The 27175-nt window shown below is 48.3% G+C and overlaps 2 protein-coding genes across 6 annotated transcripts in view; one reads left to right on the forward strand and one right to left on the reverse strand.

Moving 5' to 3' along the window:
- RUSC1 (RUN and SH3 domain containing 1) overlaps positions 1-9624 on the forward strand; it is a 169975-nt gene extending 160351 nt beyond the window's left edge. The window contains exons 3-10 of the mRNA XM_077256432.1: positions 5587-5649; positions 6375-6451; positions 6744-6918; positions 6995-7094; positions 7251-7297; positions 7468-8401; positions 8858-8986; positions 9103-9624. Coding sequence (XP_077112547.1) covers positions 5587-5649; positions 6375-6451; positions 6744-6918; positions 6995-7094; positions 7251-7297; positions 7468-8401; positions 8858-8986; positions 9103-9271 — 1694 coding nt within the window. The 3' untranslated portion in view covers positions 9272-9624. The remainder of the gene's footprint in view (positions 1-5586; positions 5650-6374; positions 6452-6743; positions 6919-6994; positions 7095-7250; positions 7298-7467; positions 8402-8857; positions 8987-9102) is intronic.
- A 1168-nt stretch (positions 9625-10792) lies between these two features.
- Positions 10793-27175, reverse strand: part of ASH1L (ASH1 like histone lysine methyltransferase) — a 144916-nt gene continuing 128533 nt past the window's right edge. For 2 of the 5 annotated variants that reach the window (XM_077256524.1, XM_077256515.1), the window contains exons 21-28: positions 13291-13377; positions 13130-13220; positions 12916-13054; positions 12360-12532; positions 12115-12281; positions 11992-12032; positions 11349-11593; positions 10793-11214 (exon numbers count right to left, since the gene is read on the reverse strand). In XM_077256524.1, the coding sequence (XP_077112639.1) occupies positions 11123-11214; positions 11349-11593; positions 11992-12032; positions 12115-12281; positions 12360-12532; positions 12916-13054; positions 13130-13220; positions 13291-13377 (1035 nt within the window). In that variant the 3' untranslated portion in view covers positions 10793-11122. Of the gene's footprint in view, positions 11215-11348; positions 11594-11991; positions 12033-12114; positions 12282-12359; positions 12533-12915; positions 13055-13129; positions 13221-13290; positions 13399-27175 lie in introns of those variants that run through there. The other 3 variants (XM_077256506.1, XM_077256496.1, XM_077256534.1) reach the window with 2 other exon arrangements.

Here is a 27175-nt window from a genome sequence, read left to right on the forward strand (position 1 = left end):
TCCTCTCAGCCCCTCTGTCTCTCTCCTCTCAGCCCCTCTGTCTTTCCCTTCTCAACCCCTCTGTCTCTCCCTTCTCAACCCCTCTCCTCTCAGCTAATATCTCTCCTTGCAGCCCCTCTTTATCTGTCTCTTGTCAGCCCCTTTCCTCTCAGCGTGTCTCCTCTCAGCTACTTTGTCTCTCTTCTCAGTCCGTCTCGCTCTTCTCAGCCCCTCTGTGTCACTCTCCTCTCAGCCCCTCTCTCCTCTCAGCCCGTGTCTCTTCTTTCATCCCATCTGTCTCTCTCCTATCAACATGTCTGTATCTTTTCTCGTTCTTGTCAGCCCGTCTCTTTTCTCAGCCCGTGTCCCAACCCCTCTCTTCTCAACCCGTCTCTCTCTTCTCAGCCCGTCTCTCTCCTCTCAGCTCTTCTCTCTCCTCTCAGCCCGTCTCTCTCCTCTTAGCCCGTCTTTCTTCTCAACCAGTCTCTTTTCTCAGCCCGTCTCACAGCCCCTCTGTGTCTCTCCTCTCAGCCCGTGTCTCTCTCCTATCAACATGTCCCTATCTTTTCTCAGCCCCTCTGTCTCGTTCTTGTCAGCCCATCTCTTTTCTCAGCCCGTCTCTCTCCTCTCTGCCCCTCTCTTCTCAACCCTTCTGTCTCTTTTCTCAGCCCCTCCGTCTCACAGCCCGTGTCTCTCCTCTCAGCCCGTCTTTCTCTTCTCAACCCGTCTCTCTTTTCAGCCCCTCTGTCACTCTACTCTCAGCCCCTCTCTCTCTCTCTCTCTCCACTCAGCACCTGTCTCTTCTCTCAGCCCTTGTCTTCCTCTTGTCAGCCCCTCTGTCTCTCCCTTCTCAGCCCGTTTCTCTTTTCAACCCATCTCTCTCCTCTCAGCCCGTCTCTTTTCAGACCCCTCTGTCACTCTCCACTCACACCCTATGTCTCTCTCGTCAGACCCTCTATCTCTCTCTTCTCAGCCCCTCTGTATCGCTCTTCTCATCCCGTCTCTCTCTTCTCAGCCCCTCTGTATCTGTCTCTTCTCAGCCCGTCTCTCTTCTCAACCCATCTCTCCTCTCAGCCACTCTCGCCTCTCATACCGTCTCTCTCCTCTCACTCTCCTCTCAGCCCCTCTGTGTCTCCTGTCAGACCCTGTCTCTCTCTTCTCAGCCCCTCTGTCTCTCTTCTCAGCCCATGTCTCTCCTCTCTGCCCCTCTGTGTTTCTCCTCTCAGGCCCTCTGTCGCTCTCCTCTCAGCCCCTCTATGTCTCTCTTCTCAGCCCGTGTCTCTCCTCTCAGCCCCTCTGTCTCTCTCTTCTCAGCCCGTCTCTCCTCTCAGCCCCTGTGTCTCTCTCCTATCAAAATGTCCATCTTTTCTCAGCCCGTCTCTCTCATCTCAGCCCCTCTTCTCAACCCGTCTCTCCTCTCAGCCCCTCTGTCTCTCTCCTCTCAGCGCCTCTGTGTCTTTCCTCTCAGGCCCTCTGTCTCCCCTCAGCCCCTATGTCTCTCCTCTCAGCCTCTCTCTCTTCTCAACCCATCTCTCTTTTAAGCCCCTCTGTCTCCCTCTCCTCTCAGCCCTTCTGTCTCCCTCTTGTCAGGCCCAGTCTCTCTCTTCTCAGTCCGTCTCTTTTCAGCCCCTCTGTCACTCTCCTCTCAGCCCGTCTCTCCTCTCAGACCCTTTGTCTCTCTCGTCAGCCCGTCTCTCTTGTCAGCCCCTTTATCTCTCTTCTCAGCCCCTCTGTATCTCTCTTTTATCAGCCAGTCTCTCTTCTCAGACCATCTCTCTCTCCTCAGCCCCTCTGTCTCTCCTCAGTCCCTCTTTATCTGTCTATTGTCCGTGCCTCTGAACCTCTCTTTTCACTCCCTCTGTACCTCTCTTCTTAGCCCGTCTCTCTTCAGCCCGTGTCTCTCCTCTCAACCTGTCAATATCTTTTCTCAGCCCCTCCATCTCGTTCTTTTGAGCCCGTCTCTCTTCTCAACCCCTCTCTTCACAGCGCATCAATCTCTTCTCAGCCAGTCTCTCTTCTCAGCCCCTCTGTATCTCTCCTCTCAACCTATCTCCTTTCAGTCCATCTGTCTCTCCTCTCAGCTCCTCTGTATCGCTCTCCTCTCAGACCTTTTCTCTCTTCTCAACTCGTCTCTCTCTTCTCAGCCCCGTCTCTCTTCTAAGCCCGTGTCTCTCTCTTCTCAGCCCTTCTTATCTATCTCTTCTCAGCCCTTCTTATCTATCTCTCTTCTCTCAGCCCTTCTGTATCTCTCTCATCCCAGCTCCTCCGTCGCTCTCTTCTGGGCCCCCGTAATATGCCACACAGCTCCTCCTTCGTATCTTGCCCCTCTCTCCTCCCCCCTTTTTTTTTATCTCCCCCTCCGTATCTCAGATTCTCGACATTTCAATTCTCGCGTCTTTTGGCGAGACCTTCAGCTGAGCGTGAACGCCTGCGGATTTTTATCAGGAAGTAATTACTGTGATTGGGTAATGTGTCACGTGACGTGTCTCTGCAAATCACAAGTCGGACCGGCGTTAGCGGGTGTGCGACCGCAAGGGGTGAGTGACACCGCCGGCCCCGCCTCAACACGTGACCACAGCCCCTCATAAGTGTCTGCCTGGATGCCGCAGAAGGGCTCAGCGCAGACCCTTAGTGCAGTCACGTTTTCTGCCAGTATAGGTCGGAGTTTGTACTTGGAAGTGCGCCCCTGTTAGGGGCTGTGTGACTGATATCTGAGGGGCCCCTATGGGTTTCGCCAGAGACTCGGCTGTGCTGCACCCTTAGTACCAGTCATTATAAGGGTCTCCATCTTCCTACTGTCATTATACAGGGCCCCTCCGTCCTCCTGTCATTATATGGGGCACTTCCGTGCTGTCTTTATATTTATATGGGGCCCCTCCATATAGGGCCTCTCCTTCCTGTCCTCTCGTCATTATATAGGGCCCCTCTGTCCTCCTGTCTTTATATGGGGCCCCTCCATATAGGGCCTCTCCGTCCTGTCCTCTTGTCATTATATAGGGCCCCTCTGTCCTCCTGTCATTATCTGGGGCCCTTCCGTGCTGTCTTTATATGGGGCCTCTCCTGCCTGTCCTCTCGTCATTATATAGGGCCCCTCTGTCCTCCTGTCTTTATATGGGGCCCCTCCATATAGGGCCTCTCCGTCCTGTCCTCTTGTCATTATATAGGGCCCCTCTGTCCTCCTGTCATTATCTGGGGCCCTTCCGTGCTGTCTTTATATGGGGCCTCTCCGTCCTGTCCTCTCGTCATTATATAGGGCCCCTCTGTCCTCCTGTCATTATATGGGGCCCTTCCGTTCTGTCTTTATATGGGGCCTCTCCTTCCTGTCCTCTTGTCATTATATAGGGCCCCTCTGTCCTGTCATTATCTGGGGCCTCTCCGTCCTGTCCTCTCGTCATTATATAGGGCCCCTCTGTCCTCCTGTCATTATATGGGGCCCTTCCGTTCTGTCTTTATATGGGGCCTCTCCTTCCTGTCCTCTTGTCATTATATAGGGCCCCTCTGTCCTGTCATTATCTGGGGCCCTTCCGTGCTGTCTTTATATGGGGCCTCTCCATCCTGTCCTCTTGTTATTATATAGGGCCCCTCTGTCCTCCTGTCATTATATGGGGCCCTTCCGTGCTGTCTTTATATGGGGCCTCTCCTGCCTGTCCTCTCGTCATTATATAGGGCCCCTCTGTCCTCCTGTCATTATATGGGGCCCTTCCGTTCTGTCTTTATATGGGGCCTCTCCTTCCTGTCCTCTTGTCATTATATAGGGCCCCTCTGTCCTGTCATTATCTGGGGCCCTTCCGTGCTGTCTTTATATGGGGCCTCTCCATCCTGTCCTCTTGTTATTATATAGGGCCCCTCTGTCCTCCTGTCATTATATGGGGCCCTTCCGTGCTGTCTTTATATGGGGCCTCTCCTGCCTGTCCTCTCGTCATTATATAGGGCCCCTCTGTCCTCCTGTCATTATATGGGGCCCTTCCGTGCTGTCTTTATATGGGGCCTCTCCATCCTGTCCTCTCGTCATTATATAGGGCCCCTCTGTCCTCCTGTCATTATCTGGGGCCCTTCCGTGCTGTCTTTATATGGGGCCTCTCCATCCTGTCCTCTTGTTATTATATAGGGCCCCTCTGTCCTCCTGTCATTATATGGGGCCCTTCCGTGCTGTCTTTATATGGGGCCTCTCCTGCCTGTCCTCTCGTCATTATATAGGGCCCCTCTGTCCTCCTGTCATTATATGGGGCCCTTCCGTGCTGTCTTTATATGGGGCCTCTCCATCCTGTCCTCTCGTCATTATATAGGGCCCCTCTGTCCTCCTGTCATTATATGGGGCCCTTCCGTGCTGTCTTTATATGGGGCCTCTCCTTCCTGTCCTCTTGTCATTATATAGGGCCCCTCTGTCCTGTCATTATCTGGGGCCCTTCCGTGCTGTCTTTATATGGGGCCTCTCCTTCCTGTCCTCTTGTCATTATATAGGGCCCCTCTGTCCTGTCATTATCTGGGGCCCTTCCGTGCTGTCTTTATATGGGGCCTCTCCTTCCTGTCCTCTTGTCATTATATAGGGCCCCTCTGTCCTGTCATTATCTGGGGCCCTTCCGTGCTGTCTTTATATGGGGCCTCTCCATCCTGTCCTCTTGTTATTATATAGGGCCCCTCTGTCCTGTCATTATCTGGGGCCCTTCCGTGCTGTCTTTATATGGGGCCTCTCCATCCTGTCCTCTCGTCATTATATAGGGCCCCTCTGTCCTCCTGTCTTTATATGGGGCCCTTCCGTGCTGTCTTTATATGGGGCCTCTCTTTCCTGTCCTCTTGTCATTATATAGGGCCTCGCTGTCCTCCTGTCATAATATAGGGCCTCTCGGTCCTGTCCTCCTGTGATTATATAGGACCCCTCTATCCTCATGTCATATAGGGCCCATCCGTCCTCCTGTCTTTAGCAAACCAGAGAGAGAAAGCACCAATGTATGATATGCACAAGCCACTGTAATATTAAAATGCATAACTATTGACACACATCAATTAAAAAAAAATTAAAAACATGTGGGTCTCCCCCATATCGTCTATAATTCCAACAGTAAGCATATGGTTCATATCATACAAAAGTCAAACGTATATATGCCCCCTGCAAATCAACATAGCAGCCCAGTAATTGAGTACAGTAATAAGTATGCCATATCCCTGCGATAGCCTAGGCTATCATACATGCATCATGCATATGTGCATATCATACAGTGGTGCTTTTTCTCTCTGGTTTGCATTTCATGTGTGTTACCACTGATATTGCACTCATGTTATTATTATTCTCATGGTAGTGTGCCTTGTGAATGTTGTTATGGCCCTGTCTTTATATAGGGCCCCTCCGTCCTCATGTCAATATATGGGCCCCTCCGTCCCCGTCGTTATGTGGGTCTCTCCAGCCCCATGTCATTATATGGGTCCCCATTTGGGTTGTGTTTGGGGTAATGACCCCAGATGTCTCTCCTCTTTGGCCGTGGCCTGTTTCGTTCTTCGTTAGGGCCTACAGAGGGATCAGACTCCTGGGGTGTGGGTCCTCCTCACTCCACAGACTTAATGCTATTTGCCCCAATGACACACGATCTGACACCAACTCTGTTCCTGCAGCTGCTGAGTGTGAGCTGTTAATGGCGGATGAGGCTGAAGACTCTGGGCAGCGGCAGAAAAAAAGTGAGTGCCATACCTGTCTGAGGCCTGGACCCCAAGTATAAAGGCAGGAGGAAAACATGTCACACATATACCCTTGATACCCCATTAAACTTTTTTTATGCTGTGATCACCATACATCTACATAACGAGTGTAATCTCTGAGGTCTGCGCAGTCAGAGTCAGGACACATCAGGCAGCACATAATACACCTAATAATAATAATAATCTTTATTTTTATATAGCGCTAACATATTCCGCAGCGCTTTACAGTTTGCACACATTATCATTGCTGTCCCTGATGGTATTCACAATCTAAATTCCCTATCAGTATGTCTTTGGAATGTGGGAGGAAACCGGAGAACCCGGAGGAAACCCACGCAAACACGGAGAGAACATACAAACTCTTTGCAGATGTTGTCCTAGGTGGGGTTTGAACCCAGGACTCCAGCGCTGCAAGGCTGCAGTGCTAACCACCTACACAATGAGTGTAAGCTCTGAGGTCTGTGCAGTCAGAGCCAGGACACATCAGGCAGCACATAATACACCTACACAATGAGTGTAAGCGCTGAGGTCTGCGCAGTCAGAGCCAGGACACATCAGGCAGCACATAATACAGCTACACAATGAGTGTCATTGATGTGGCCTCTAAATAATTCAGGAGTGATCCAGAGTCCAGGGGCAGCTCTGGAAGAGACTTCTATATTGGTGAGAGTTTTGTGTCACCAGACTTGTCTTATCTCCACCAGCTCTCCTCATTGCTGTTGGCTCGTCCGTGGAGAAGATCATCTCTCATTTCAACGCGAGCAGGAACCAAGTGCAGAAGGTGAGTGGCCCTTGGGCTAGGCAATTGCCCCACAGGAACAGCTCTTACCCTGGGGACATGATAGTATTGTAGTCATTCACGTGGGTATTAGACACTAGCAGCGCGACCTAGGAGCGTTCACGTTTTGGAGTGGGAGAGGATCCCATTCTTTGGAGAATATTGTGATATTCTTGTCCTGTAGATGCCACGAAAGTGCAGGATTCTAGCTTTGTGGCATTGGATCTTTCTGCTCTCCCAGCACCTCCTTGTGGTTGCAGAGGGCTGTAGTTACAGTTATAACTCCCTCTTTCAGGCACTGCTCGGGGACAGTAGACTGAGTCCTGTATTGGGCTACCTCATTCTGAATCACCTTTGTCCCTCGCTGTACTCACTCCTCGGCGATGGACTGAAGCCCTATCAGAAGGACGTGATTGTCGGTCGGCGGAGGTCCAGTCCATGGAGTTTGGTTGAGGCTTCTACGAAGACGGGTGAGAAGTTTGTTCTGTACTCAGAAGTGTAGTCAGGACCTCGCTTTACGTCTAACATCCGTCATTGTGGACACAGGCCCCGAGACCGTGCACCTCCTGTTCAGTAAAATCAACCATTTACCACAGCTACGAGACCCTCAGAGGAAATTCAATGCCTTCATCTTTGGCCTCCTGAAGTGAGTAAAGAATGGGATGACCATGTTTTGTGGGTGGGGGTGTCCCAGACGAGGCACCTGGAGCATTCTAGCTCGGGCCGTCCCATATATGACATAACACGTTGGCCCTACTTACCGTATATTCTCTGTGTGTGATGTCACATCTTGTCTTTGCAGTATGAAACAGCTGGACATGTGGGTTCTGCACCTTCATCAGATATATGGTAAGTGCTCCTCCAATGGTAAGCATTGCTATCTTTCCTGGAGCCTGGTCTACATCCTCTGTTTCTCCGGTCCTTGCTTCGCACCCGTCCCGCCCTGTCTGCTGGTAGACTCTGATAGGATATGACTGCTGAAAAGTTTGGTTGTTTCACCTTTCATTTTTCATCTGCAGAACAGATTTCTACATTTTACCTCCCATCTGGGTTTGTGGCGTTGGCGGCGACTTTGCATCTGAATCTTCGGGATGAGCTGCTGCTGAGCTTACAGCCCCTTTCTGCGCTCACCTTTCACACCGACCTTCTGTTTGAACATCATCACCTCTCACTACATGACCTACCAACCCCTCATAGTGTGCACAACCCTTTGTCCAACAACTGGGCAGTACCTTCCTTGCAGAACATATTGGACCTAGGAGGCTGGATCACACACAACCTCACAGGGAAAGCTGAGAAGGGCCCCTCTAATAAAGGAAAATCAGTGGCTGTTGCTGGTGAAAAGTATGCTGCTGATGGTTCACAACCAGATTCTGCTTCCCTGGCTGGAGATCGTCCACACATTAGAGACACGTTTGTCCATTCTGAGCCTTCATCTTCAGGCACAGATGCCAAGGAGCTCCTAGCTGCCTACAACGCCGAATCTTCCCAAGATGTGACCCCTGGCAACTGGTGGGGACATCTGCGCCAGGCCTCCCATATCTTCATCTCAGAAAATAAGGAATCGCTGACCTTCTCTACTCTTAGGAAACTGACAAGCTGGGACCCCATAGGCAAAGAGTTGGACTATAGAGCATCGTCTATGAAAGAAAAAGATTTACAAGAGGAAAGACTCACAGAGGAGATAATCAGAGTAGCCCCCAAAAACATGTCAAGAGGGACTCAGCTGGAGAAGCAAGAGGGTAAGAACGTGCCGTGTACAGCATTCACCCAGAGAACATCAGATGGTAATTCCTACAGCACTGGAGCTGAGCCTATGAAGGATGCCACCACCATGGACAGCAGCCAAGGGCAGTGTCTAACCAATGACGAGAAGGGCAAGTGGCTTGGACAACTATTTGGTGTGAACTCCAGTCATGGGCGAGAGACAGAAGCAAAAAGCTCTAAATCCAGGTAGGACAAGTGGAAAATAGAAGTCGGTTTTTAGTGTGCTACCTTTATGGGGGAAACCCAAAATACAGCAACATTGTACTCTTCCAGAGAGGCGCCTCAAGCTTCCGCTCCTTTACCAGTGGCCATCAGATGGGAGGAGGTGTGGAGTGATGGGCTGGTGGATGATGCAGCCTCACACATTTTACCTTAGTTACACCAGACACACACAGTGATAGCTATGGATGAGCAGTCATCCATCTGTGACCTCTTAGACGATGGTGGTCCGTCATCAGCGACTAAAACCATTGTCATTACCTTTAATCCAATAAATCGTTTTGGGTATAATGTAACTTGTATTAGCGCAGCTGCCCTCTCATCCCGGCATTTTCTGGATGATGGATCCCTCATCACACCTTTCATTAGCAGTGACCGGCTACTGGATGTCCTTTGTCTAATGCAGATGCTTTCATCCTATAGGCGTCCTTCTAGTTGGCTGCTTCCAAATGTCAATGTTTGGCACCTCATAAGGAAGCAATCCACCCCAGGGAACGCAGATACCTTCTGGCATAAAGAAGAGAATCTAAAGGATAGCACCAGACCACAAAGGTATGCAAGATGTTTTTAGTCTGCAGGCCACTATTACATGCCACATTTGGGGTTTGTAGGGGGCGGGTGTTGTGATGATTCCTACTGTGCATAAACCACAGTTTCCCTCCTGGCAGGTCTCTCCGTGCTCTCTGTGATCACTCCGCCTCAGCCAAGACTCATCTAAGCTTTAAGAAAGGTGATGTTCTGCAGTTGCTCAGTACGGTGGATGAGGATTGGATTCAGTGTTGTCGAGGCAGTGATACAGGTTTGGTACCAGTGGGATACACATCGCTGATCCTATGATGACTTCCCTATGTACAAGTGTCTTGTATCCAAGCTTCTTCCTCCATGTCGGAGATACTTTGCCTCCCACATCCCAGTATTCAGCCCCACTCTTGGCAGGGACATCCTGATCGTAGTATGTTGTGCTGCCATGATGTGACGATCCGAGGACGGTCTGCAGATAGCATATTATGGAGGCGCCGGCCTTTATCATTGTGTCATTGGTATATTAATGTTATGATGGCACAGCCTGGAATCAGGCCGGTGGTGCAGAAGATGCCGCGCCGCCATTTCTCTGCATCACTCCCAGTCTGTAATGGTTATCAGATGAAACTCTACAAAATAAAGAATGAAAATAAAAACTGCAGCTCCCACTTTTGTTGTGTCTTGTGCTCCTGTCACATCCAGAGCTGCGGCTCCACTTCTGTCTTGTCTTGTTCTCTAGTCTCATACAGAGCTGCTGCTCAAAGTCTGTGTCATGTCTTGTGGTCCGATCACATGCAGAATTGCGGCACCACGTCTATGCGTGTCGTATCTTGTTCTCTGGTCACATCCAGAGCTGCGGCTCCACATCTAGGTTATGTTGTGTCTTATGCTCCAGTTATATCCAGAGCTGCGGCTCCACGTCTACGTATGTAATGTCTTGTGCTCCGGTCACATCCAAAGCTGCGGCTCCACGTCTATGACTGACTGACATCCTAGGACCATTACTGGTGGTTTAGTGTCCAGGAGGTGCACACAGTGCAGGAGCACGCGCCATCACACACTGACCATGTGGTGTGACTACGAAGCAGCAGAATAGAGAGCGCAGCTCTAGATGACATCACCAGAAAATGGCTACCACTTCTTGCAGCTCGTGGCTATTTATGATTTATGGGAGAACCCTCGGTCATTTATCCCTGTGACGACACTGCCTGTGCTTCAGCGATGTTATACACGCATGGGAGCCCACCGGATAGGACCAGGCAGGGCCACCAGGTAGAGCGTCCGGGCGGAGCCACCGGGCAGAGGCAGACATACAGCTCCTCCAGCTGTACATCTGTTCTGCCCGGCAGAGCGTCCAGGTAGAGTATCCTGGTGGAGCTTAATGGCAGAGTGTTCGCGCGGCCCGCTGTAGTGCTTTTAGAAACCATTAATGGAAAACCACCAGAAATGATCGAAAAGACACAAGCAACACACACAAGAGCCGATCTGGCCAGTGAGGCTGCCGCTCCCCGCAGAGCCGCCCACACTCGACAGTAAGAAAATATGCACAACACATCCATGGCCTTTTTTTCTTTTTTAATAAAATATTTTTTACTGAAATGATTTGTGCGCTCTGGCCATGACGAGCGCTCATCCAGACGGGGCGCCGCCGAGCATCGTATTGCTTTACACCCATAGGACTTGGCACCTTTCTCTCCTTCTTTTACAAGGACAGGACACAATAGTTAAGCTTGGCTTTATTTACAACCGCCAGCCCCGGGTTGTCCTTCTTCCTGGGCGCTGGGAGGTTCGGGGGTGGGACACCTCTACTTAGTGTGTGCTGACCATCACCGTCACTTGTCCCGCTGGGTAAAGTGCCTCTAGACCGTGGTGACAGCTTGGGGACATTGGGTAAAGTGCCTGTTGCCTGCCGCGTCTCTTGCTGCCCTGAGGAGGGCGCTGATTCGTCAGTGAACCGTTCATGTAAACACCAATGAGCAGGAGCCGGCGGGGGTCTGCAAATCTCCGCCCCTTACATTCAGCGCTCTGCAGAGGATTGTGGGTACTTAGTGTAAGGAAACCTCTCTTCTGCAGTCAGACAAGGTAGGCGGGAGACACCCGACCCTGCGGAGCACGGAGCAGCACAGTCCTTTCTTCTGGTCTCCATCGCTCCAGCATGCTCGGAGGTCACTTTCTGAAGATGCACTCGGGAAGGTTCAGAGTTCGGCGTCGTAGCTTCCGGCACGGACCCTCCTCCAGGAGGTATGTGACATCAATGGCTGCAAAGAAGCAGAGAGCAGTCATTAACAGAACTAGACAAAATGAGATGGCGGACCTTGGACCTGTGCAATGGGTGATGGGGTCCTCGTATGGACATACACATGGGAAAGGGGGGAGGGAGCACGGGACTTACCATTCTTCCCAGGCAGTTTCTCCAGAAGTCGGAGTAGAACCCGGTTCAGCTTGTCTCTCTTAGTTCGCCGCTGTTCTTGCAGGGAGAAAAGGCGGGGGAGCCGCTCACTCACTTCAGCCTGGGGGGGAGCTAGATCTGGAGCAGGGGCCTCACTGTCCACCAGTAGGTCCTCCATGACGGGCATGGGCTCCTCCTGCTGTACGTCTGTTCTGGATGCCTTGGGTGGCTCACATTTCCATGATGACCTGTAAGGGGAGCAGTCAGTGTTAGGCTATGTGCACACGCAGAATCTTCCTCTGCGGATTTTTCCGCAGCGGATTTGATAAATCCGCAGGGCAAAAACACCGCGTTTTTCCTGCGGATTTACTGCAGTTTTTGTGCGGATTCCACTTTTACACCTGCGGTTTTCTATTATGGAGCAGGTATAAAGCCGCAACGGAATCCGCACAAAGAATTGACATGCTGCGGAATGTAAAACGTGTGCATGGGCACAGCGTTTTCAGTTTCCCATAGGTTAACATTGTACTGTAAACTCATGGGAAACTGCTGCGGATCCGCAGCAATTTCAGCAACGTGTGCAGATACCCTCAGAAGGTACCACAGTAATGTACGGCACATATAGCCGGGGATGCCACGCTCTCACCTGCCGCCATTACGCTTGTAATTATCTGGCACATAATGAGGCTGAAAAACAAGATAGAGGACATATTACAGAAAAGGCAGCATCCGAAGACACCAGAATGTGGGACTCATGTGTGACACTCACTGAAAAGTCCCTTTTTGGGGTCAGCTTCTTGGGGAAATGGTGGAAGGCATAAGTCTTGGTGCAGACCGGGAAGCGGTTGCGGTGGATTTTGTAGAAGAGGTGAGCGGACTTATCGAGCCGGTAGTCGCAGATATACACGTCCGGCTCCTTAACTCCTTTTGGACGCCCTGTAATAAGACAGAGGAATGTCATGACTGATGTACAGACGAGGCGCACGGCAGCTGCCGGCTCGACCCTTTCTCTACCTTTGCAGTATGTATACAAGTCCAGGACACAGCAGGTGCCGACCACGGCCTCCAGGGGGATGATCTCGTATAGCGGCACGCGGAACAACTCATTCTGGTAGAACTTACGGGATGGCGAGTGATGAGTTTCATGTGGCCGAAAATAATGGTGACCAAAGGCAAAGCGCTCGCCTCTGTGGAGAGAAGAACATCTGTTGGTGGCGTGTGTAATGTCCGTCACTCGGGTACAGAGGAGACACCAAGGATGGGGTGGTAAGGGTGTAGACAAGACAACGGTTGGCGGCAGGCGCAGAGAAGGCGACGGTCTTTGGCAGGCGCACAGAAGGCGACAGTCGGCGGAAAGCTCACAGGAGGCGACGGGCAGCGGCAGGCGCACAGGAGCAGACAGTGGCAGGCGCACAGAAGGTGACGGCGGCAGGCGCACAGAAGGCGATGGTCGGCAGCAGGTGCACAGAAGGCGACAGTAGGCGCACAGAAGGCGATGGTCGGCAGCAGGCGCACAGAAGGCGACGGTTGGCGGCAGGCAGAACACCTATCCACACAGTGGTAGCCATACTTCTCGTTCTTCCACAGCTTCTCTATCCGGAAAATATCCAGCTTCTCCCGGTTGATGTGTGACAGCAGTCGGTAGGATTGTCTGATGGGCTGTCCATCAGTTGTCCGGCGGCTGTCCCGCATGAGATAGACACAGTCACCTGACAGACACAAAGTTAGAGGGCACACATCCAGAATACACCTAGGTCTAGTACTACTCATGTGACTGCCCGTACCTTGGCGCAGCAGAAGTTCATCTCGCAGGAGGCAGATGAAGTAGATGAATCCGGGCTTAGCGTAATGTGGGCACGGGATCATGGGAACTTCCTGGAATATCATATGACACCATGATGACTAGGCACCAACGCAACCACAAGACTATGATGTCATCACTCACCTTATCCACAGCCCGCGGGTCACAATGCTCGCACAGGTAATGCTCCACGTCAGATGTCACCCCCATACAGTCACAGTGTTGCCAGACCTGCTGGGCATAGAGCCATCACTAGGTATATGGAAGATATCGACAGGATACAGAGTATACACAGCTCATACAGCACATTACAGGACACAGGATGATATACAGTATATACACCGCTCATACTGCACATTACAGGACACAAGATGATATACAATATATACACCGCTCACACAGCACAGTACAGGAGATGGGAGGATATACAGTATATACACCGCTCACACAGCACATTACAGGACACAGGATGATATACAGTATATGCACCACTCATACAGCACATTACAGGAGACAGGAGGATATACAGTAAATACAGCGCTCATACAGCACATTACAGGAGAATATACAGTATATACATCGCTCATACAGGACACAGGATGATATACAGTATATACACCGCTCATACTGCACATTACAGGACACAAGATGATATACAATATATACACCGCTCACACAGCACAGTACAGGAGATGGGAGGATATACAGTATATACACCGCTCACACAGCACATTACAGGACACAGGATGATATACAGTATATGCACCACTCATACAGCACATTACAGGAGACAGGAGGATATACAGTAAATACAGCGCTCATACAGCACATTACAGGAGAATATACAGTATATACATCGCTCATACAGGACACAGGATGATATACAGTATATACACCGCTCATACAGCACATTACAGGAGGATATACAGTATATACACTGCTCATACAGCACATTACAGGAGGATATACAGTATATACACTGCTCACACAGCACATTACAGGAGGATATACAGTATATACACTGCTCATACTGCACATTACAGGACACAGGATGATCTACAGTATATACACCGCTCATACAGCACATTACAGGAGGATATACACTACATACACCGCTCATACTGCACATTACAGGAGGATATACAGTATATACACCACTCATACTGTACATTACAGGTCACAATGATACAGGTGCGCATCTTACAAAATTAGAATATCATCAAAAAGTTAATATATTTCAGTTCTTCAATACAAAAAGTGAAACTCATATATTAGATAGAGTCATTACAAATAGAGTGATGTATTTCAAGTGTTTATTTCTGTTAATGTTGATGATTATGGCTTACAGCCAATGAAAACCAAAAAGTAATTATCTCAGTAAATTAGAATACTTTATAACACCAGCTTCAAAAAGTGATTTTAACATCTGAAATGTTGGCCTACTGAAATGTATGTTCAGTAAATGCACTCAATACTTGGTCAGGGCTCCTTTTGCATCAATTACTGCATCAATCCAGAGTGGCATGGAGGCGATCAGTCTGTGGCACTGCTGAGGCGTTATGGAAGCCCAGGTTGCTTTGATAGCAGCCTTTAGGTAGTCTGCATTGTTGGGTCTGGTGTCTCATCTTCCTCTTCACAATACCTCATAGATTTTCTATGGGGTTAAGGTCAGACAAGTTTGCTGGCCAATCAAGCACAGTGATACTGTTGTTTTTAAACCAGGCATTGGTACTTTTGGCAGTGTGGACAGGTGCCAAGTCCTGCTGGAGAATGAAATTTCCATCTCCAAAAAGCTTGTCAGCAGAGGGAAGCATGAAGTGCTCTAAAATTTCCTGGTAGACGCCTGTGCTGACTTTGGTCTTGATAAAACACAGTGGACCTACACCAGCAGATGACATGGCTCCCAAAACCATCTTTGATTGTGGATACTTCACACTAGACTTTGGAAATCAAATTCTCAGAGTCTGGAGGAAGAGAGGAGAGACAGACAATCCAAGCTGCTTAAGGTCTAGTGTGAAGTTTCCACAATCCGTTATGATTTGGGGAGAGATGTCATTTGCTGGTATAGGTCCACTGTATTTTATCAAGACCAAAGTCAGCGCAGCCATCTACCAGGAAATTGTAGAGCACTTCATGCTTCCCTCTGCTGACAAGCTTTTTGAAGATGGAAATTTAATTCTCCAGCAGGACTTGGCACCTGTCAGTTTGCTGTTCCGAAGTGTTTAATTCATGTGCAGCTTAATACAGGCACATACTTGGAAGTGCGGGGGGTGCGGGGAGTGCAGGAGGATGACGGCCGTTTCGTGCAAATTGCACTTCTACGGGTTCATGAACCCCTAGAAGTGCAATTTGCACGAAACGGCCGTCGTCCTCCTGCACTCCCCGCACTTCCAAGAATGTGCCTGTATTAAGCTGCACATGAATTAAACACTTCGGAACAGCAAACTGGTGAGTGCCACTACTTTCTGAAACTTCCTTTATGAATCTTCGTATTGCAACACTTATAGGTAGTTGTGCACCATAAATCCAGTTGCTCCACGCTTGACCGCACCTGAATGAACCGTTGTGATTAACAGTCCTCTGGCTGCGAGCCACGCGGACCTAGTGCCATTCCCCTTCCAAGGACTTGGCACCTGTCCACACTGCCAAAAGTACCAATACCTGGTTTAAAAACAACAGTATCACTGTGCTTGATGGGCCAGCACACTCATCTCACCTTAACCCCATAGAAAATCTATGAGGTATTGTCAAGAGGAAGATGAGAGACACCAGACCCCACAATGCAGACGAACTGAAGGCTGCTATCAAAGCAACCTGGGCTTCCATAACACCTCAGTAGTGATACAGAATGATCGCCTCCATGCCACGCCGGATTGATACAGTAAGTGATGCAAAAGGAGCCTCGACCAAGTATTGAGTGCATTTACTGAACATACATTTCAATAGGCCAACATTTCACATGTTAAAAATATTTTTTCAAGCTGGGGTTATAAATTATTTTAATTTACTGAGATAATGACTTTTGGTTTTTCATTGGCTGTAAGCATAATCATTAATCATCAACAGTAACAGAAATAAACACGTGAAATAGATCACTGTTTGTAATGACTATCTAATATATGAGTTTCACTTTTTGTATTGAAGAACTGAAATAAATTAACTTTTTGATATTCTAATTTTGCGAGATGCACCTGTAACAGTATATACACCAATCATACAGCACATTACAGGACACAATGATATACAGTATATACGCTGCTCATACTGCACATTACAGGACATGATATACAGTATATACACCGCCCATACTGCATATTACAGGAGACAGAAGGATATACAGTATATACACCACTCACACTGCACATTACAGAAGACTGGATATACAGTATACACACCGCTCATACTGCACATTGCAGCATAGATCAGGACGATATATACTGTAGTATATACACACTGCTCATACTGCACATTACAGCATATATCAGGAGGATTTACAGTATATACACCACTCATACAGCACATTACAGGAGACAGGAAGATATACAGTATATTCACCGCTCATACAGCGCATTACACGATATATCAGGAGGATATACAGTATATACACTGCTTATACAGCACATTACAGGAGACAGGATGATGTGCAGCATATACACCACTCACACTGCACATTACAGCATACAGCTCTGGCAACAATTAAGAGTCAACTGCACAATTTTATAAAAATCCGCTTCTCTACATTATTATTTATTTATATAGCACCATTAATTCCATGGTGCTGTACATGAGAAAGGGGTTACATACAGAGTTAGGCTACTTTCAGACATAGCGCATTTTTGAGCGCTATTTTGCGGGCGCTTTTCAAAAATGCGCAATGTCATTTTCGTCTGCCGGCAAAGTGAATGAGAAATTCACTTTGCCGTTCAGACACACCGCAAAAAAACGCGGCGCTTTTGTCTGCAAACACGCCGGCGTAAAAAGAATTGACATGTCAATTCTTTACGCAGCGGCGTGTCTGCGTATCCCCCTAGGGCCCCATATTAACGTGCACACACAGCGCCTTTGTCCTGGGTGTCGGCGTCTTTGTACGGAGGGGTTGACACCCAGGACCGGACGTGACGTCGGACAGGAAGAGGGAAGCCCCCGCCCCCCAGTGAAGCAGCATGGAGTGTGTGTGTGTGTGTGTGTGTGTGTGTGTGTGCGTGCGTGCGTGCGTGCGTGCGTGCGTGTGTGTGGTCGCTGTTTGATCGCTGGAGAGCTGTCACACAGACCGCTCTCCAGCGACCAAGGATGCCGAGGCCCCCGGGTAACCAGAGTAAACATCGGGTTGCTAAGCGCAGGGCCGCGCTTAGTAACCCGATGTTTACCCTGGTTACCAGCGTAAAAGTAAAAAAAAACAACCAGTACATGCTCACCTGCGCGTCCCCCAGCGTCTGCTTCCTGACACTGACTGAGCTCCGGCCTTAACAGCACAGCGGTGACGTCACCGCTCTGCTTTCACTTTCACTTTAGGGCCGGCGCTCAGTCACTTTGATACGTGGCACTTTGATACGTGGCACGTGGCACTGAAATATGTGGCACTGAAATATGTGGCACGTGGCACTTTGATACGTGGCACGTGTCACTTAAATACGTGGCACTTTGATACGTGGCACTTTGATACGTGGCACGTGTCACTTAAATACGTGGCACGTGGCACTTTGATACGTGGCACTTTGATACGTGGCACGTGTCACTTAAATACGTGGCACGTGGCACTTTGATACGTGGCACTTTGATACGTGGCACTTTGATACGTGGCACGTGGCACTTTGATACGTGGCACTGAAATATGTGGCACGTGGCACTTTGATACGTGGCACGTGGCACTTTGATACGTGGCACTGAAATACGTGGCACTGAAATACGTGATACGTGGCACTTAAATACGTGGCACGTGGCACTTAAATACGTGGCACTTAAATACGTGGCACGTGGCACTGAAATACGTGGCACTGAAATACGTGGCACTGAAATACGTGGCACTGAAATACGTGGCACGTGGCACTGAAATACGTGGCACGTGGCACTGAAATACGTGGCACTTAAATACGTGGCACTTAGGCTATGTTCACATTTGCGTTGTGCGCCGCATGCGTCCTTTTTTTTGCAAATGCAACTTGCTGCGTCCTCTGCGGCCGGATGCGTGCGCTGCAGTGACGCATGCGGCCGGCGCAAAACGCAAGTGCGACGCATGTCCATGCGCCCCCATGTTAAATATAGGGGCGCATGACGCATGCGGCGCCCGACGCTGCGGCGCAGACCGCAAATGTGAACGTAGACTTAAATAGCTAGATAGAGCTGGATCCGCGGGCTGTGATCTGGCCTACGCTCAGCACTCTGCGGAGCGCTGTCATTCAAAACACGTCCACTCATTTTGGTGTTTAGTCCCAAAATGGAGGATGGAAGAAGAAAAGGGTTGGACAAGGAAATGACATCATTTCTTTTTTTTTTCCCCCACTGCAGTTAAAGCTTTATTTGTGTCAAACACAGACAATCTGCAGAGAAAACTGCATAAAAAACCGCACTAAAAACCGCATCAAAAACGCACCAAAAACGAACCTGCGTTTTCTGCCAAGAGCTGCGGTTTTTGTCCTGAAAAAAAAGGATTGAAATCAGGATCGTGTGAACATACCCTTACCGTACAGGGTTACGAGGGGGGGCGTCTGACTGACGCCTGCCCTAGTAACCTGGGGTTAGTGACAGTGGGGTTAGTAAACCCCAGCTGATGTCTGTTCCGCTTGCTGAGGCGTCTTTGGCTCAAGGCCATTGCAGCTGGCAGAATCGACATGATGTTAACTCCAGTGTGTATTGTATTCCGAGTCATAAAGACAGGAAATGACCTCAATGACTCTTTTTTTTTTTCCCCTTTTTTTTTTTTTTCAAACAAACTTTATTTTCAGTACACAATGCTGAAAAAAACGCAGCTGCAAAAAACGCAGCAAAAAACGCTGTGTGTGAAAGCAGCTGCGTTTTTTGCCTGCGTAAAAAAACGCAGGTAAAGCAGCAGCAAAATACGCGCGCGTAAAAATACGCAGCAAATATGCTGTGTGTGAAAGTAGCCTTATAGATATTGTTTACAGTAAACAAGTTTACAGTGACAGACGGGTACAGAGGGGAGAGGACCCTGTCCTTGCGGACTTACATTCTATGGGATCTAATGGTTAGATGAAGACCTGGAGAGGCATACAAACCACAGTGTCTTGCACCCACTGTGAAATTTGGTGGAGAATCGGTGATGATCTGGGGATGCTTCAGCAAGGCTGGAATTGGGCAGGTTGTTCTTTGCGAAGGACGTATGAATCAAGCCGTATACAAGGTTATCCTGGAAAAACAGTTGATTCCTTCTGCTCAGGCAATGTTCCCCAACTCTGAGGACTGCTTTTTCCAGCAGGACAAAGCGCCATGCCACACAGCTAGGTCAATCAAGGTGTGGATGAAGGACCACCACATCAAATCCCTGTCATGGCCAGTCCAATCTCCAGAGCTGAACCCCACTGAAAACCTCTGGAATGTAATCAAGAGGAAGATGGATAGTCACAAGCCATCAAACAAGAAAGAACTGCTTAAAATTTTGGACCAGGAGTGGCATAAGGTCACCCAAAAGCAGTGTGAAAGACTGGTGGAAAGCACGCCAAGATGCATGAAAGCTGTGATTAAAAATCATGGTTATTCCACAAAATATTGATTTCTGAAATCTTTCTGAGTTAAAATATTAGCATTTCTGTTTCTAAATGATTCTGAACTTGTTTTTTGCATTATTTGAGGTCTGCAAGCAATGCTTTTTTTTGCTATTTTGATCATTTCTCATTTTCAGAAAATAAATACAAAATTTATTGCTTGAACTTCGAAGACATGTTGTCAGAAGTTTATAGAATAAAAGAACATTTTACATTTTACTCAAAAATCTACCTACAATGAGAAAAATCAAACAAACTGAAAATGTTGCAGTGGTCTCTTCATTTTTGCCAGAGCTGTATATCAGGAGGATATACAGTTGTGTTCAAAAGTTTACATACCCCGGCAGAATTTTAGCTTTCTTGGCCCTTTTTCAGAGAATATAAATTCTAACACCAAAACTTAGTCTCCACTCATGGTTTTGTTTATAAAAAATCTTGTAGTCTGGGAAATATGGTTGCCCCTACTATTCAAAATAAATCTTCTACTATACAACCTACATTTTTTCAAAATATCCTAAAAGGTTTGTTCCCTGCCGCAAGTGCAGGATGTGCCAGCAGATTGCAACCCATAAACAAACAAGCATTAATAAGGGGAATACAAAGTTTAAGATCAATAATTTTATTACATGCTCCACAGCGGGAGTCATATATACTATCAAATGTCCATGTGAAAAACTTTATGTGGGACGTACCAAATGCCAACTTAGGGTTAGAACCAATGAGCATATACGAAATATAAAGAAAAAATTCGTTGGACACCCGCTTTCTAAACACTTTGCAGAACATCACAGTGGACTGGTACATAATATGAAGGTCACTGGCATTGAAATTGTACATCCTCACTGGAGAAAGGGCAACTATATCAAATGCATGTCACGAGTAGAGACTATCAGAGGACTTAACAGTGAGGTAGAGCTTTTTGGCTTCTATTGATAAGCACAATGTAGGAAGATATACAAGGACCGCCAACCAGGGTAAGGACCATCCCTGTGGAAGGAAACAGATGTTTCCGAAACGAATCGGTTTATGGTTCTTACTGCGATTCGCACTCACACTTCAGTCACGCGGGTTAACACATGATCCACTGCATCATGCAGGTCCTCCAAACTAGCCGCACTCACTGTTCTCGCACTACGGATACCAGGACCCAGAAACCTTCGCTGCTCACTGGAGTCTACAGACGAAGTAGCTGCCACCGGCCGGGGCAGCTCTCTGGCATTATTTTACAGATTCTACAGAATCTTCTGGCTCATCCTACCCTATCCAGGACAATCTGGACACCACCGACTAGACTGGTTATCTTTTTAATGGTAAGAAACATATACATTCGACTACAACCTAGATTCCATAGATCATCACTGCAAGTGTATTGCATTGCACTGATTGCAGGTAATACCTGCAGGCTACATCTACTCAGTTGACCAGACCTCAATGTGGCTTTTGGTGGCTATACCATACGAATTTGAGTAATGTTTGTCAAACTACCCATTTGTGTCTGCTCTTTCTTCAGCGTGAATACATTCCTTTTGTTAAAACAGCACAGAGACAAGCCTCAAAACTTTTGGAACAAGATAATTTGAAGTGATGAGACTAAAATTGAACTTTTTGGCCACAACCATAAACGTTACATTTGGAGAGAGGTCAACAAGGCCTAAGATGAAAGGAACACCATTCCTGCTGTAAAGCACGGAGGTGGATCGCTGATGTTTTGGGGATGTGCGAGCTACAAAGGCACAGGAAACTTGGTCAAAGTTGAAGGAAAGATGAATGCAGCACGTTATCAGCAAATACTGGAGGCAAATTTGCACTCATCAGCCCGGAAGCAGCGCATGGGACGTACTTGGACGTTCCAACATGACAATGATCCAAAACACAAGGCCAAGTCGACCTGTCATTGGCTACAGCAGAACAAAGTGAAGGTTCTGGAGAGGCCATCTCAGTCTCCTGACCTCAATATCATTGAGCCACTCTGGGGAGATCTCAAGAGCGCAGTTCACCTTACTAACCTGATTAACATTAGCTGTACTCCATCTCCATCTTAATTGTGCACTCTGGAATCCAAGGTCTGTAAGCAATAAGCTTCCTAAACTACACAATTACTTTCTGAACAACTCTCTTAGTCTGTTGGACCTCACTGAAACCTGGATTCAGGATTCTGATACTGTCTCCCTGCTGCCATTTCCCATGGTGGCTTACAATTCTCTCATTCTCGAAGACCCACAGACAGACTTGGCGGTGGAGTAGGCACACTCCTGTCCCCACAATGCACTTTCCAGGTCATCACTCTCATCCCCTTCTTTTGAGGTCCACACCATCAGGCTCTTCCATCCTCTCTGCCTCCAAGTAGCAGTTATATACCGTCCCCCAGGCTCACCCACCTACTTCCTTGACTATTTCTCTGTCTGGCTGCCACACTTCATGTCCTCAAAACTACCAACTCTTATCCTGGGAGACTTCAAAATCCCCATTAACAGACCCACTTCCACATCTGCATCCCTGCTTCTATCACTAACCACTTCTCTCGGGCTCTCACAGCTCTCAACCTCTGTGACACACAAAGACAGTAAACCCTTGACCTGGTCTTTGTCAGGCTCTGTTCAATCTCTACACCACCCTGATCGCCTCACTAACAACCCCCAAAAACTCTGACACCTTTCATTCCCTCCTCAGTCCGAAAGCACAGGCCCCTATCACAGATATCTGTGCTGATGACCTGGCCTCCCACTTTATAGAGAAAATAGATAATATCCATCAGGAAATCCACTCACAGCAACCAAGAGCTGTGACACCCATCCCTCCCTGCATTTACCCTGGTTCACTCTCCACATTTGATACCATCACAGAAGAAGAAGTCTCCAGGCTCCTCTCTTCTTCTTGTCCGACTACATGCACTACCGACCCCATTCCCTCACATCTCCTCCAGTCTCTCTCTCAGTCGTCACTACTCACCTAACTACAATCTTTAATCTCTCCCTCTCGTCTGGCATTTTCCCCTCCTCCTTCAAACACTATCATTACGCCATTATTAAAAAAAAACCCTCTCTCGTTCCATCCTGCACAAATAACTCCAACCTCCCCTTCATCTCTAAATTCTTGGCAAGCCTGGTCTACTCCCGCCTTACCCGTTACCTCTCCACTCACTCCCTCCTAGATCCTTCACAGTCCGGCGTCCGCCTCCTACATTTAACAGAAACTGCAAGTATCAAAGTGACCAATGACCTTCTGACAGCAAAATGTAACTGTGACAACTCTCTGCTTATTCTTCTCGACCTCTCTGCAGCTTTCGACACTGTTGACCACCATCTCCTACTCTCTATGCTCCAGTCAATAGGCATTAAGGACACTGATCTCCTGGTTCACTTAGTATCTTTCTGACCGCTCCTTCAGTGTATCGTTCGCTGGCTCCAATTCATCTCCTCTTCCTCTCACTGTTGGGGTCCCTCAGGGCTCATTCCTTGGCCCCCTTCACTTCTCTCTCTACACGGCACCAAATGGACAGACTATCAGCCGATTTAGCTTCCAGTACCATCTTTATGCCGATGACACACAACCAGGGGCGTAACAACAGTCCTGCGGGCCCCGGTGCGAACTTTTGAATGGGGCCCCCCCCCCCCCCCAAAAAAAAAAAAAAATGATATACAGACACACGCATACAATGTTAAACTAAGAAGTAAATATCTATTGCAAAAAAAACACCCCCCCCCTAGCTGACCAATAGCACTATGCAGGGCACCCCCCCCCAGCTAAACGATAATGGCACCGGCTCCTGCCGCCCGGACATACCTGGGCCCGGCGATCGGCATCGCCAGGCAGCCCGGGACCTGGGAAGAGCATGGCGCACCCACATGTCGCACCCCCCACATGTCCCACATGTTGCTGCACGTACCTTCACCGCTCGAAGTCCCCCAGGCAGCGCGCGCGCGCCTGGCAGCCCCGCGAAAAGGAGGAGGAGGAGCCGAGGAACGTGACGCCGCACGGCCTGCCCCCACAGTCAGGGCCGTATTTAGAGTTTCTGCTGCCCTAGTCCATACTGTATAATGACCGCACATGATGCTCCATACACTGTATAATGACCGCACATGATGCTCCACACTGTATAATGACCGCACATGATGCTCCATACTGTATAATGACCGCACATGATGCTCCATACTGTATAATGACCGCACATGATGCTCCACACTGTATAATGACCGCACATGATGCTCCATACTGTATAATGACCGCACATGATGCTCCATACTGTATAATGACCGCACATGATGCTCCATACTGTATAATGACCGCACATGATGCTCCACACTGTATAATGACCGCACATGATGCTCCATACTGTATAATGACCGCACATGATGCTCCATACTGTATAATGACCGCACATGATGCTCCACACTGTATAATGACCGCACATGATGCTCCATACTGTATAATGACCCCACATGATGCTCCATACTGTATAATGACCCCATATGATGCTCAATAGTGTATAATGACCCCCTCCCATCTTGTATGCATGGCTCATATCCCCCCGCGTATGCATGGCTCATAATTCCCCCCCCCCCGTATGCATGGCTCATATCCCCATATGCATGGCTCATTTCCCCCCCACCTCCTGTATGCATGGCTCATAATTCCCCCCCTGTATGCATGGCTCATATCCCCCCCACCTCTTGTATGCATGACTCATATTCCCCCTATGCATGGCTCATCACTCCCCACTACCCCCCCCATGCATGGCTCATCACTCTCCCCCCCCATGCATGGCTCATCACTCCACCACCCCCCTCCGCTCCCCGCTCCTTCTCCCATGGCACGGGCGGCTTACCGTCCTCCTTCAATCCCCCCTGTCCTCTGTCATACTCACCTGTCAGCTGACAGTCTCACACCAAGCGGGCGCGCCGACGGCGACATCCCTCCGGCTCTCTGTCCCGACTCCCGGCGCACAGGCGCAGGCTCGCAGCTCCTGCTTCCTGCGTGAGCGGTCACGTGATACCGCTCTCATTAAGGCTCATGAATATGCGCATATTCATGAGCCTTAATGAGCGGTACCACATGACCGCTCACTCAGGACGCGCTACAGCTGAGCTAAGCTGAGCTTAGCTGAGACCAGGCATGAGTGACCGGCCGCTCAGCCTGCAATTCATCCTGGCGGCGGCCCGGTAAGCTGCGCCCACGGCGGACTACCGAGGTCGCAGAGGTCGCGGCGGCACCGGGCCCTCTTTTGGGCCCGGGCCCTGGTGCAGCCGCGACCTCTGCGACCCCGGTAGTTCCGCCCCTGCACACAACTATATAAGTCATCCCGACCTTACCCCCGCTGTACTACAGAACGCCAGTGACTGTCTGTCCACTGTCTCCAACATAATGTCCGCTCTCTATCTGAAACTCAACTTCTTCAGCTCCTGCCGTCTACTCACCTCCTTAAATCTAACATCTCCATCTCCGTGGGTAGCACCATAATAACGCCTAAGCAGCAGGCGCACTGTCTGGGTGTTATGTTTGACACCAATCTTTCCTTCACCTCCCATATACAATATCTTGCCAGCTCTTGCTGCTTACACCTAAAGAACGTCTTTAGAATCCGCCCCCTTCTCACCATGGAAACAACAAAGACCCTAACTGTCGCTCTGATCCACTCCCGCCTGGACTACTGTAAGGCTCTATTAATTGGCTTCCCCCTGAAATGACTTTCCCGTCTCTAGTCCATCCTTAATGCAGCAGCCAGGGTTGTCCATCTAGTTAATCGGTACTCGAACGGGTCCGTTCTAAGCCAGTCCTTGCACTGGCTGCCCATTCATTATAGGATCCAATTCAAACTGCTTGTTCTCACCCACAAAGCTCTCCATAGTGCGGCCCCTACATCTCCTTTTTAATTTCTGTTTATCGGTCTACCAGCTCATTACATTCTGCAAACGACTTTCGACTAACCTCTGCACTAATCTGTACCTCTAACACTGTGTGTGTGTGTCCCATTCACTATCTGGGAATAACCCTCCATCACACTCCACTGCACCCAACAGCACCACAAATACTGGGTGGTGCCCAGCTCATGTGGCCTTTATCTATCCCTCACTCTCAAGATCACTGTAAATAAGAACTTTGTGTCTTCCCCCACCTCACTGTAGATTATAAGCTCTCACGAGCAGGATCGTCTTATTTTGCTTTAATTATTGTATATGTCGTTACTTATGACTTGTGTATGAAACTGTTTAACTGTAAACCACTGCGGAATATGTTGGCGCTATATAAAGATTATTATTAGACAGCCCAAGAATTTACAGGAACTGGAGGCTTTTTGCCAAGAAAAGTGGGCAGCTTTACCATCTGAAAAAATAAAGAACCTCAACCACAACTACCACAAAAGACTTCAAGCTGTCATTGATGTTAGAGGGGTCAATTCACGATATTAAGAAATGGGGTATGTAAACTTTTGATCAGGGTCATTTGGAAGTTTTGGGTTGTCATTATGATTTAAAAAGAGAAAGCACAGTAGTTTGACAATAAATGGCTTCATCCAACCACTAACCATGAGTGGAGAAAAAGTTTTGGCGTTATCATTCATAATCTCTGAAAAAAGGCCAAGAAAGCAAAAATTGTCCCGGGTATGTAAACTTTTGAGCACAACTGTATAGTATATATACCGCACATTACAGGAGACCGGATGATATACTATATATACATCGCTCATACAGCACATATCTGGAGGATATTCAATATATACACCTCTCATGCAGCACATTACAGGAGACGGGAAGATATACAGTATATACACCACTCATACAACACATTACAGCATATATCAGGAGAATATACAGTATATATACCGCTCATACAGCACATTACAGGAGACAGGATGATATACAGTACTGTATATACACTGCTCATTACAGTAGACAGGATGACATAGTATATACACCGCTTATACAGTACATTACAGGATATATCAGGAGGATATACAGTATATACACCACTCATACAGCATTACAGGATATATCAGGAAGATATACAGTATATACACTGCTCATACAGCATTACAGGATATATCAGGAAGATATACAGTATATACACTGCTCATACTGCACATTACAGAAGACAGAATTATATACAGTATATACACTGCTCATACAGAAAATTAAAGCATATATCAGGACGATATACAGTATATACGCCGCTCATACTGCACATTACAGGATATATCAGGATATACAGTATATACACCGCTTATACTGCACATTACAGCATATATCAAGATGACAGTATAAAGTTACTTACCGGTAACTGTATTTTTCGGAAGCCCATGACAGCACCACGAG

The sequence above is a fragment of the Ranitomeya variabilis genome, chromosome 1, assembly GCF_051348905.1.
Source record: "Ranitomeya variabilis isolate aRanVar5 chromosome 1, aRanVar5.hap1, whole genome shotgun sequence".
Lineage (NCBI taxonomy): Eukaryota > Metazoa > Chordata > Amphibia > Anura > Dendrobatidae > Ranitomeya > Ranitomeya variabilis.